General features: G+C 46.1%; 1 protein-coding gene across 2 annotated transcripts; it reads right to left on the bottom strand.

The window, feature by feature from the left end:
* Positions 1-3,511: 3,511 nt before the first annotated feature.
* Positions 3,512-9,428, bottom strand: LOC102915591 (3 beta-hydroxysteroid dehydrogenase/Delta 5-->4-isomerase type 1-like). Of its 2 annotated transcripts, XM_042279590.2 has the most exons (4): positions 9,246-9,428; positions 8,959-9,154; positions 6,467-6,631; positions 3,512-4,584 (listed from the first exon to the last, which is right to left on the bottom strand). In XM_042279590.2, exons 2-4 carry the CDS (start codon positions 9,101-9,103, stop codon positions 3,773-3,775), a joined length of 1,122 nt encoding a protein of 373 aa, XP_042135524.2. In that variant the 5' UTR covers positions 9,104-9,154; positions 9,246-9,428; the 3' UTR covers positions 3,512-3,772. The 2 variants fall into 2 exon arrangements, with proteins under 2 accessions (XP_042135524.2, XP_076430816.1); XM_076574701.1 differs by having other exon boundaries at positions 8,959-9,427.
* Positions 9,429-12,219: the final 2,791 nt, after the last annotated feature.

The raw sequence follows: 12,219 nt of genomic DNA, 5'->3' as shown, positions 1-12,219 counted from the left end.
AGGCTTTTTAGGAAGAGCCCTGAGCCTGAGGAGAGCTAGAGGCAATAATCTTACTCAGTCGAGATGAAGTTCCTGTGACATCTTGGTAAGAATAGTTTTTAAAGACCGGTTGGTATGCTCCACCTTAGCTAGGAGATCCCTCCCCATTAAAGGTACAGGGCAACTTGGCACCACTAAGAATGTGTGTGTTAGAGGGATGCCTCTGAAAATACAATTAAGTGGGCCGGGCGGTGGTGGCGCACGCCTTTAATCCCAGCACTCGGGAGGCAGAGCCAGGCGGATCTCTGTGAGTTCGAGGCCAGCCTGGGCTACCAAGTGAGCTCCAGGAAAGGCGCAAAGCTACACAGAGAAACCCTGTCTCGAAAAACCAAAAAAAAAAAAAAAATACAATTAAGTGGTGGTGTCTGATGAGGCAGGTAAGGCTGTCCTCTGTACCCGACAATAAAGGAGGTGGCATCCCAAAACTCCCAGGACTGAGTCAATGGCTCTGGTGTCCAGAAGGAAAGAAACGGATCGCTTCCCTGCTGCGTTCTGGGTTCCCTGCCATGTCTGTAGCCAAGCCTAGGTCTGTTGGAGGTCTTAGCTTGATGTACCCATGCTTCTTGGTGCCTGGGGGCAGTCAGCTGACTCTTTGTCTTTCTAGGCGGCACTTTTAACAAGGCTGTTGATGGCCTGGCAGGGCATTCGGTAGCCCGTGGCCTTTTCCTCATTTAAAACAGGGACCCAACAGCTTTTGGAAGTCAGCGAGTGCCAGCACTTGGCAATTTTGTTTTCGGGCTTTTATCTCTTTCCTGGCACACCTTAAATGCCACAGATGACTCTTTTGCCTGTGGGGTCAGGAGCCTTGCTCTCCAGATGCTTAAGTTTTAGTCGGGGAGGTCTGGGGAACAAGAGATAGATTTTCTTCCTTATCCTGAACTATTTACTGGTTTTAGGGCAGCCTTACAGAGGCCTGTCAGAAGACAGGTAATAAACCTATCTCTGGCTAGACAGCCACTCTGGGTGTTGTAGTCCCAGTGTGGTTCTCGATTAGGAACTGCTTCAGCTCCTGGGGGGTGTGAAAGGTTAGTTTGATGAATTTCGTCTGCATGAGTCCTAGCCTGCTCCCATACCCACCTGAGCTCCTCAGGAAGTCATGAAAGGTGAGACTATAAGATTGAGTTATATATTGAAACTGTTTAATAAAGGAAGCAGAATTAGACGTATAAGAAACCAGCTTACTTTCTATCTGAGAGAGTTCTGTTAGAGAGAGAGGATGGAACATGAATTTTAATCATTGGTTCCTTAGCAAGATCTAGAGTCAGAGATTCTGGAGTCAGAGGATCCTCTGGTTTACGTATAGCTAGGAGCATATGAGCAGGAGAAAAGGAAACGAGAAGAGACAGTTTAGCATTGAGAAAGAAGAAAGCAACTCTTTCCATTTGCCTGAACGCTGAGTGATTGGATAGCTCCCGCAAAATACCGGGATCCAAGGAGCTGCTAGGTGGCCATTTTTTGTTATTCTCTAAAGCATACTTTGGCCACTTTTTGAACATAGACGAGTTAGCTTAGAAATCTTTATGTAAGGCATTAAACTGAGAGGTTTTAAAGCTTCAACAAGACAGCCTAATGGAGAGGAAGGACTAACAGGGTTGGAAGCCTTGTTTCCCATGTCTGCAGCAGAGGCAGAAAAATAATAAAAAAAATAAAAAATAAACATGATCCGGAGCCAAGGCCCCAGGCGTCCCCAAGGCCAAGGACAGATACCGGGTGCTGACTGCTCCTTGACTTGTCAGCCACAGAAGCAGGTCCCCCTCCACGGTGAGGAAAGGATTCCCCAGGAATCCAGACAACGTTTGCCCCTTCGTCAAGGAGATGGACGTGCCGGCCTCACGTGGCTCCCAGGACGCACCAACGGTGGTGGCCCTAACGCGAGAAATATCTCAGGCTGCAGACATGGGCGACGGCTAGAAAAGTTAGGCCTGCGATAGGGGCCGACCGTAGCCAATGAAGACCGTGGTCAGGGGTTCCCCTGGTCTCAAGAATACGTGTGAGGCGCCGGACGATCAACGGTCGTCCCCACAGATTCAGGAAACCGTTTACGCTGGCTGAAAAATAGGGTAATTCACCAATCAAAGAAAGCGGTGTTGGATGCAATTTGGATGCGGTTCAGGCAAATGGAGAGCGGTCTGTCGCATACGGAGCAGATTCCCCGGTTCATGGGTTTCCAGGCGCAGGGCACCTGGAAGCACCTGCTGGGTTTCCTGGTATATGCGACCGTGGGGGCGTGTTGTGAACCCTTCACACAGCCTGCAGAATCCAGAGGAAAAGGGAAGGAGGCTCACAAGCTGGAGCTGCTGCCATTTTCCTGTGTCTTTGCTGCCCCTTGTGGTGTTTCACTTGCACTGCAAAGGGTCGTGTGCAGTGTTTACCTCTATCTAACCTAAGTAGCATGCTTCACTGCTGTCTGCACTGACCTGACAACTGCTGGTTAATCGTTAGTTAATACTTGTGTTCTCATTTACATTACTACACATTTCCTGACTGGTTTCCTCTGCTCAGAGAATATTGAAAGTAAAGGGGAGAAATGGAAGGAAATAAAGCAGTACAATGTCAGAAGAGGACCTGTGGAAGTGGGATGGAGAAATGGAAGATACAAGGAGTGAAAATTAAATAAATAGGAGGAAACCTCTTTCAGATTCAAGGCTGAGTAGAAACACAAGTTTGGATGAGTCTGTTCTGTTCCTTTTAACCTTCCAGGAATTCAGGTTTGTCTTTATTGTGTAAATGTTAAGGTAGAAATATGGGGTTATTAGTGACTAAAATACCTGTCCCAAATATATCCAGGTGTATTCTAGAGTCTTCCACAACACTGACTTTGGAGGTGGTGGCTGAGAGTTTCTCCCTCTCCTGCCTCTCTCTCCAGGGCCATTAGTTAAGGAGTACACAGTCTCACAGATACCCCTCAAAGTTCTGGGGAGCCTTGTGTGTACGTCTAGGTAGGCAGAAAGGAGGCCAGGAGAGCTGGAGCTCTGTCAGTGAGGAACAGCCTACTCTTCAGAGCTGCTGCCTCTATGAAAAGCAAGTGCAGGCTACACGGTTTACAGGGAAGATTACGTGTTTCTCCACAGTCTCTGCTGAAGTGAACTTTCCATCATCCCATTGGGGGTGGATAGGAAGATCTCTCATACATGACATGGGATTGGGATCCCTGTCTGGAAGGTATGAAATGAGGTAATCTATGTCAATCATGTAGTTAGTGCCCACATGGTTGGTTAAGCCCATGCTCAAATTGCACTTCCTGTGAGAAAATGCCATTTCCAGGTTCCATTTGTGATCTGGAATTGCCAAGCCTGGCTATGGAGGGAAGTCATAACAATTCCCAATAATAGAAAGATGCTTTCTCCAGGTAAGGCATTGCAATATTTATTGCTATTTCTGTTGACCTTCATTAAGCAAGGGTTTTTTTTTCCAAAGGCAGGATATGATCTAGGGCTTGAGAGTGGAAAGAAAACCAATCCTGCACTCCAAGTGAAGGGAAATTGTAATTGCGGAACACTTTATTCACAGCAGCTGAGACAGAGCAGCCCCTGTGTCTGTGGGCAGGTGATGAGGAAAAAAAGCCTGTGTCAGGGACAGTGACTGTCAAAGCATCTAGTGACTTCAGGAAGACACCAAGTTGGTCTCTGTGTCAAAGGGAGGAGGCAGGACCTGGGTTTTGCCTCTGTCCTTCTGGAGGACCTGACAACTACCAACTGACAGCACCTAGGGCCATGTCCCTGCCATGGTCACATCACTGAGTCTTTGTGTTCAGTGTCCCCTTGTGCTGCTCCACTAGTGACCCGATCCACTGAGAAGTTTTCTGTCTGGCTTCCTCCCAGCTGACAGGTGGCTCATAGCCTAGATCTCGATGAGCTTTCTTGTAGGAGAAGGTGAACACACTATTTGACAGTGTGACCAAGTGGCGGTTAAATGGAGGCCGGAAGTTGTAGATTGGACGCAGCAGGAAGCTCACAGTTTCCAGCAGGAAGGCAAGCCAGTAGAGCAGGGGCAGAGGAAGGCTCCAACTGGAACCAAGGTGGAGGCCCCAGTCCTTGCTCACAGCAAAGTTTAAATCATCATAGCTTTGGTGAGGGGTGTCATCTGAGATGTAGTAGAACTGACCTTGGATGCTTGGTGACTTCTTGGGGTCTCGTAGGGCTCTGGCAGCCAGAATGTGTGCCCAGGCCACATTACCCACATATACTGGGTTAACTGAAGAAAATTTCCCAAAAACATCAAGAATACCATTATTATTGAGCGCCCTGACCATTATAACATAAATGAATGGACTTTTTTCCCCATAGATATACATAGGTCTCAAGGCACAAGTATGCAAAATGCCACCATTTTTCAGGCTGCACCCATTGGCAGCCAGCACCACCCTCTCACCCATCTTTTTGCTGTATGAGTATGGATCACACCATGAATTTTCATGCTGTTCTTCCTCATGGCCATTCAGAACTATCTCCTTGTAGGAGTTGGGCCCTGCAACATCAATTGAGCTGGTGTAGATGAAGGCTGGCACACTAGCCTGGACACAGGCCTCTAACAGGTTCTGGGTACCTAGTCACAGACAACATATAGTCAGTCTCAGGAAATAAACTCAGAAATCCACATGATTCCTGTTCATTTCCACCCTAATCCCAGCTCTATGGTGCATTCTTTTCTGTTCCTGGAGCAGACCAACCGTGGCATGGGCACATGGGCAATAACAAAGTACAGGGGGGACATCTGCCATCTGGGAGCCAAGGGTTCTAGAATTTCAGCCTTTACAGATCTTTTTATTTCTGTATGTGACCTTTGATTCTGGGGGAGAAGAATGGCATCCTATAGTTGTACTTTGGCAACATAACTTTAAGAATGTGTTTTTGCTGTTCATATAATCTCACTATTTTCTACTGAGCCTAGTAGAAAACTGAAAAAGAATGTGTGCCTCGGACTGGTTCTTCCTGTAATGGCAGAATACTGCAGACAATGCAGACTGAAGATCCTGGAGGAGAGGAGAGGGCATCCTCCCTCGAGGAAAGAAGGAATGTCCTGTGCAGGAGTTACTATTATTATAATTCATTCATTTGTTAACATTAGAAGGCACTCTGCAACTGGATTTCCTAGAGAAACGACTTCATTATCTGAAGTTAAATATATTTGCCAATTAAATTTGGGTTTTGATTACCAGTAGGGGGTTGGATAACCATCACTGTGAAACATTTTCTCAATCTGTGACCATGATTCACTAAAAAGTACCTTAACCGCTATCCCTGTCACTTCCCATCTCCTGTTGCTGGGAAACCAACAGGTAACTGCCACAGTTGAGAGCTGGGCAAGGAACACCAGAGACTTTTGTCACCTTCCTGCAGGTATGTGTGTGCCACTTCAGGGAGATGGATTAAAAACTAGAAAGGATGTTTTTGACATATTCCTGACTTCTAAATCAAATATTTTTTCTTTTGTAAAGGAGTCTTGGAGTGTCCACATTGAAAGTCAACATAAAGAACACATAGGGCAGCTTTGCAGAGGGTGTAATGGTGATACAGAGATTGATCCTTGGAGCTCGGGGTGAGGATATTACATAGAAACCCCATGCAAACTTACCTGTTTCACTCTAACTTATATTAAAAAGCCATAATGCAGACAGGGCCACCAATTAAAGGGAATCCCCTTCTTCCTCCAGAGGAGATCCACAGTGGCCTGAGAAGCTATTGCTAAAGACAAGGGAAATAGTGACTCCTAAAAAACTAGAGTGGGCAGGGAAGTGCTGGGTCATTCTTCCCTGCAGACATCTGTGGGGGAGCTTTGCCATGGTCTGTGCAGATGGGCAGAGTGGCTCTCACAGGAGGAAAATACCACATGCTGTGCTGGCTAGCACCTGTCAGGTCTGGATCTGGCCTGGAAGTAGGGCAGTGGGTAGATGGAAAATGAGGATTTGGAGTTGGAGTCCAATTGCACTGGCATGGAGATGGACAGCTTTTCTAGCGGTTGAGGGGACAGGAGTGGACTTTAAATCTCCATTCTCTTAATGCCTTGGGCATTCTGATTACGTCCTTCCCCTCTTACTGTTTTCCTCACTGGAACTGTTGAGACTAGGGCCAGGAGGGGTGTCAAATCGGTAAGAGCACTGTTTGCTTGCTTTTCCAGAGAATCTGAGTGTGACTCCAGTACCCACGTGGCTGCTCACAACCGTCTGTAACTCCATTTCTTGGGGATCTAATGCATTTTTCTCACCCCATGGGCAGCAAGCATGCAAACGGTGCTCAGACATGCACGCAGGCAGAAACCAAAAATAAAATGAAAATGTAAAGACATACTGAGACTAACAGCTGTGTGCTCTGCTCTCTGAGAGAGTTGAGCAAGCACAGCAGATGTTCCAAAGTAGAATTCCCTTCCTCAAACCTGTTTTTCTGTTTTCATCTTTCCACCTGTTCCATATCTTCCTGAGACACTGTACCTTTCAGGTTGACATCCACCATGGTCTGTCTGGCAATGGCACCTGAGACATCAATGACAGCAGCGGTGTGGATGACAACAGAGATGCCCTGGCAGGCTCTCCTCAGGCACTGGGCATCCAGAATGTCTCCCTCCAGCATTGTCACCTTGGCTTTTGTCTGCAGCTCTGAGGAACACAAAGCAGGTCACTGGGAAGCTTTCTGCACAGGTAGGAAGTTTCCAGACACAGTATCAGTGACCTAGGCCTCCAAGGGCAGCCAGAGTGGGGAGAACCTGGGGAGGAGGGCTTTCTACTGAAGGAACAATAAATGCTCAACAGTCAGAATGTATCATTTGTAGGGAAGGAGGAAGCATCTGTGTCCACCCCTCCCTTTGTAGAAAATGAATCTGAGCAGTGAGATGTGATTTGTGCTTTGCTCATAAAAACAGAGTTATTAAAGCAACCAGAGGGGTTGTCATTGTAAACAGGCAGAATTAGGATTATTTGATAGAGAATGGAGAATCACTTGTGGATTTTCACTGAAGGAGAAACAGAGGCAGAGTCCTGCCCTGGGGAGCTGTAACAGTGCTCTCAGGTGGCCAATGGACAGGCATGAAGACATAAGAGTAACCTGGGCAAGCAACAGGTTAATCAGATTGTGTCCTCCAGAGTTCCAGTGAGGAGGACCCAGAAGAGGGAGACTCAATGATGGAAAATTCAGCCCTGCACCTGATAGGTCTTGATACTTTCTGAGTCTGGGCTGAGCACAAATAAAGAGTGAGCTCAATTACAAAGAGGAAACTGGAGCCCTAGTGAGAGAACTCAGAATGGGCTCCTATGATGGGTTCGCTTGTCACCATATGGCAGATATCAGAAGTGTGCATTGCACACCAGCCAGCCACTAAGAGACCTGCACTGCAGGCACTAAGCCAGGGCAGTGGATAAATCAGTATCCTCATGCTTCTCTGACATCCATAGGATGACACTGACTGCCATGCTGGCAGTTAAATTATCCCACAGAGTTAGCATTGTGTCACATGCAACCTACACGAGTCCCTAACACTGTTCTCTGCTGGGAGACATCTTTCTGTATGTTGTGAATATATGTTGTTCCTATCTGTTAATAAATAAGCTTCTTTGACCTATGGCAAGGCAGCTTAGAGGTAGTTGGGAAATCCAAGGACAGAGACAGGAAAGAGAAAGGCTGAATCTGGAGAGACATCAGCCTGCCGCCCAAGGAGCAACATTCCAGCAGACTGGTAAAGCCAGGGAACACGGGGCAAAATATAGATTAATAGAAATGGGTTAATTTAAGATATAAGAGCTAGCTAGCAAGAGGCCTGCCATAGGCCATACAATTGGTAATTAATATTAAGCCTCTGAATGATTATTTTATAAGGATCTGAGGAACTATGGGACCTGGCAGGACAAGAGGAATGAATGACTGTGGGGCCAGGCAGGACCAGAGGAATGAATGACTATGGGGCCAGGCAGGTCCAGAGGAATGAATGACTGCGGGGCCAGGCAGGTCCAGAGGAATGAATGACTGCAGGGTCAAGCAGGTCCAGAGGAATGAATGACTGTGGGGTCAGGCAGGACCAGAGGAATGAATGACTCAGGGCCAGGCAGGACTAGAGGAATGCATGGCTGGGGGGCCAGGCAGGACCCGAGAAAAACTTGAGGCTATAGTCCTCATGCCTGAGCCTTTTTCCTCATTCACTGCAGGGTTATCTTGAAGATGTGAGGATAAGGCTGCTGGGAAACCACACTTTACCCTAGGGATAGCTATGTCAGCAGAGAAGTAGGTGCTGCTCCAGCAAGGTCTGCTGTCATTTTCTTTGTCAAGATGAAGGACAGAGAGGAATGATTAGAAAGACGCTGGAGGAGTCCAGGGGAGGCATCTGGGGCCCTGCTGGCCCTCACCTGACTCTGCTCTTTGTACTGTCCTGCGTATGCTCTGCCTGATGCAGGCTCTCAGTCTCTGCTCCCTCTGTCTCTCTGTCTCACTTAAAGAGCCTCACTTTTTTATTTTTCCAACTCCACAGGAGGATGCTATATGGCTTTCCTCTGTAAAATATAATAAGAAAAGGATCAGCCAACCAGCCCCAGGACAAGTAAGAAAGGCAGTAATCTACTGATGAGGTCTCTAACCCCAGAACCTTGCTGATGCTGTGGAGCACTAAACAAATCTACAATAGTACGAATCTATAAATCCAAAACAGCACATTAAAAAGAGAGAACAGGGGACATTTCCCAATGGGAAGAAGGTCAGAGGCCTGGAGGTCCATCACTTGTCCTCATGGCTGCCTTCTCTAGATCTGGGATAAGTCAGACTTTAGCCTCCCAACAGCTGTGGGATGTAGTTTTTGCTGTGTTGTCATGGTTCTTCCTGATGAATGTGAGCATGGGAGAAGAGTTACGTTCCATGTGCTCCGTGTTTGCTAGACACGGAGCCCCCTCAATGTCCAGTCAGCATTCACAGCCATCACACAAACAGCCTCTGGCTTACTTACTAGAGAATTCCTCCCTGGTTTCTGGTGTGAAGACTTTGTCCAGGGCTCTGACCTCCTGCAGCTCTTTCTCCTGAGCCAACAAGCTGATGATCCTCTGGCCCAGAAACCCTCCTGCTCCTGTCACCAGGCAGCTCCACCCCGGCATGGTCAACACAGGAAGCAGATCGCAATGGGAGCAGGTGTGATGTAAGTGACCCTAGAAAGGACAAGAAAAGAGGGCCATTGAGAACAGTTTTCCAGTAATCCCAGGGTTCACTCTACCTGATTTGTGCAAACACTGTCCTCACCAGCACCAAGGGACTAAGACAAATGCAGTGTTCCACCCTGCTAGACTGTTAGAGAATGGAAGGGTCAGAGTGATGCTGGCCTCAGCCCTCAGCACCAGAGTTTTATGCGCTAGTCTCTTGATCCATCATACTTTGACTCATGCCTACTTTGGGGTCATTATGTATTCTTTGCTGTAATACCTCCTCCCCAGTGACTAATGTGACATTTTATATCCTTTATTCTTGACCCAGAAAGAAAAGTCAGCTTCAAGGCTATGTTGTGATAAAGACTTTATTTTGTTTGGACATGTGCAATTCTTTCAGAATTTTTGTTGACACATAAAGGACCAGTAGACATAAAACACTAAAGTTTTTTTTTTTTTTTTTTTCTAAATCAGGGTCTTGGAGGTGCATGTCTTTAATACCAGCACTCTGGAGGTACATGCAGGATCTCTGTGAGTTCATGGCCAAGCTAGTCTACATAATGAGTTCCTGGATAGCCACAGCTACATAATGAAACCCTGTCTCAAAAAGTAAAACAAAACAAAAATAATTAGAATTACTAGATGCGATCAATTACTGAGTTGCATCTCAGGATAATTACATAAAAGTTTTTTTAACCAAAAATTAAATTTATTTCATGAATAGCTACAATGCAACCCAGTAAGCATTTATTGAGACTACTTTGTTTAATATGCTTTATTAAGTCATGAGTCACACAAATAGCTATAAGCTGAGAGACTTTATTAGAAAGCACAAGTGCAGTAACTGATCAATTCAGATTCTAGGTAACTACTGATAACCCAATGACGTGTGTCAGTATGGCAGTAGTACATCAGCAACACTGCCTGAAAAGATCATGGGCAGCTTCAAGGATGTGTAGCCTTGGAGTTGGATCTTGATCTACTTAAACAGAAAGAAAACAACCAAGAAAATACAGATTAAAAAGCTCACTTAATACTGTGGGTATGTGCTGTGCCTTTGTTTCAAGAATTCTGAGAACCAAGGGGACTACTTTTTCACTTGTAGAGCAATTCCCAGTAAAGGTTTGAGTTTTCTGTCAGCAAAACAGCCAACAGTTCATCCAATGGCCTGGATCACAGGGTGTGAACTTAAAGGAGAATAAATAGGTAAATCCCCAGATGAAATGCTGGAATTTATCCAATGTAATAAGCATGTCTGAAAGGAATGCCATCCTTGATGTGACCAGAAATGTCCATCCTTGCTTGTAAACTTCTGGAACTTGCAACAAGAGCACTATTTGTCATCAAGTAGTGCATATAGATTCCAAAAATCTCCATCCCAAGACCTTTGAGCTCCCATTAAAGAAGGTGAGTTAGTAGCAGCCACCTTCTTATGTGGCTGAGGTCACAAGACAGATTGCCACAGTGGCTCTCATCATGGAGGCTTGTACCAGTTTGAATTGAAGATAGTAGAGGTGCTTCTGAAGCCCACAGCTCAGAGGTACTGCAGTTCACTGCTATGTGCTACTTAGGACATGGTTCTTTCCTCTACCTTTAAAACAGGTAAGTGTGATCACACATCAATATGGTCAGTAGGTTGTTCAAGTCAATCAACCCTCACATGGATATCACACACATACACACAAAGACACAGACCATGTCTACTACCCCTGGAAACTCCTCCCTGTCTTTTTATAGAGCAGACTATCTACACCTGGTCTACTGTAGATATGTCTACCTTCTGATTTTATGCATATGAAATTCTTATTTTATTCCCACATTCTGACAATTTCTTTCTCTAAGGTGCTTTTGGTTCTTGATATATGTTGGAACATACAATCAAAACTAAAATTAAGTTCATAGAGTACAAAAAAAATGATTTCCGCCCCCCATTTTGTCTACTTCCTTGTTTCTGTCCTCCAGCACAGCATGGGTTTTTTTCCTTTATTTTTTTTTAAATTTTATTTTATTTTACAATACTATTCAGTTCTACATAACAGCCACAGATTCCCTGTTCTCTCCCTTCCTGTTCCCCTCCCCTTCCCCCCAGGCCATCCCCCATTCCCACCACCTCCAGATCAAGGCCTCCCCCGAAGACTGAGATCAACCTGGTAGACTCAGTCCAGGCAGGTCCAGTCCCCTCCTCCCAGATTGAGCCAAGCGTCCCTCCATAAGTCCCAGGTTTCAAACAGCTATCTCATGCAGCGAGCCCAGGACCTGGTACCACTGCCTAGATGCCTCCCAAACAGATCAAGCCAATCAACTGTCTCACCTATTCAGAGGGCCTGATCCAGTTGGGGGCCCCTCAGCCTTTGGTTCATAGTTCGTGTGTTTCCATTCGTTTGGCTATTTGTCTCTGTGGTTTATCCAACCTTGGTTTCAACAATTCTTGCTCATATAAACTCTCCTCTTTCTCGCTAATTGGACTCCCAGCACTCCACCCGGGGCCTAGCCGTGAATGTCTGCATCCAGATTCCTCAGTCCTTGGATGGGGTTTCTGGCACAACTATTAGGGTGTTTGGCCATCCCATCACCAGAGTAGGTCAGTCCCGGCTGTCTCTCGGCCATTGCCAGCAGTCTTTTGTGGAGGTATCTTTGTGGATTTCTGTGGGCCTCTTTAGCATTTTGTTTCTTCCTTTTCTCATGTGGTCTTCATTTACTATGATCTTCTATTCCTTGTTCTCCCTCTCTGTTCTTGATCCAGCTGGGAAATCCCGCTCTCTTTCCCTCGACCCTTGCCCTTCCTACAGCATGGTTTTTTTTACAATAGGCATTAGGTCCTTTAATTGCTCTGGGGAGGAGTTTCCCCCATGGTGACAGGGAATGACTGAACCATATTTGACATGGGAGCCTATTAGAGGCCCTCCAAGATGTTTTTAATGGCAAAGAGTTACCCTGTCTGCCCCTTGTTGATCTGCATTCATTGGTCCAATGTAGGCCTTTGCTGCATCTTCTGCATACTCCAGAAGGGAGAGCCTTCTGTTTTGATTATTTCTTAAAAAATCATTGTTTCTAGGAATGTCCTGTCTACT

Source organism: Peromyscus maniculatus, chromosome 6, assembly GCF_049852395.1.
Source record: "Peromyscus maniculatus bairdii isolate BWxNUB_F1_BW_parent chromosome 6, HU_Pman_BW_mat_3.1, whole genome shotgun sequence".
In the NCBI taxonomy this organism is placed as follows: domain Eukaryota; kingdom Metazoa; phylum Chordata; class Mammalia; order Rodentia; family Cricetidae; genus Peromyscus; species Peromyscus maniculatus.
The sequence above is the reverse complement of the archived record's forward strand: the minus strand, read 5'-3'. Positions and strand labels throughout refer to the sequence as shown.

What these genes read in the sequence shown, in the direction of transcription:
- LOC102915591 (XM_042279590.2), bottom strand. Translation starts at nt 9,103, where the DNA reads ATGCCGGGGTGGAGCTGCCTGGTGACAGGAGCAGGAGGGTTTCTGGGC. An exon ending in AACCAGGGAGGAATTCTCTA is followed by an intron (nt 6,632 to 8,958) that starts GTAAGTAAGCCA and finishes TGTGTTCCTCAG; the next exon opens with AGCTGCAGACAAAAGCCAAG. An exon ending in GGTGGATGTCAACCTGAAAG is followed by an intron (nt 4,585 to 6,466) that starts GTACAGTGTCTC and finishes GTCTGTGACTAG; the next exon opens with GTACCCAGAACCTGTTAGAG.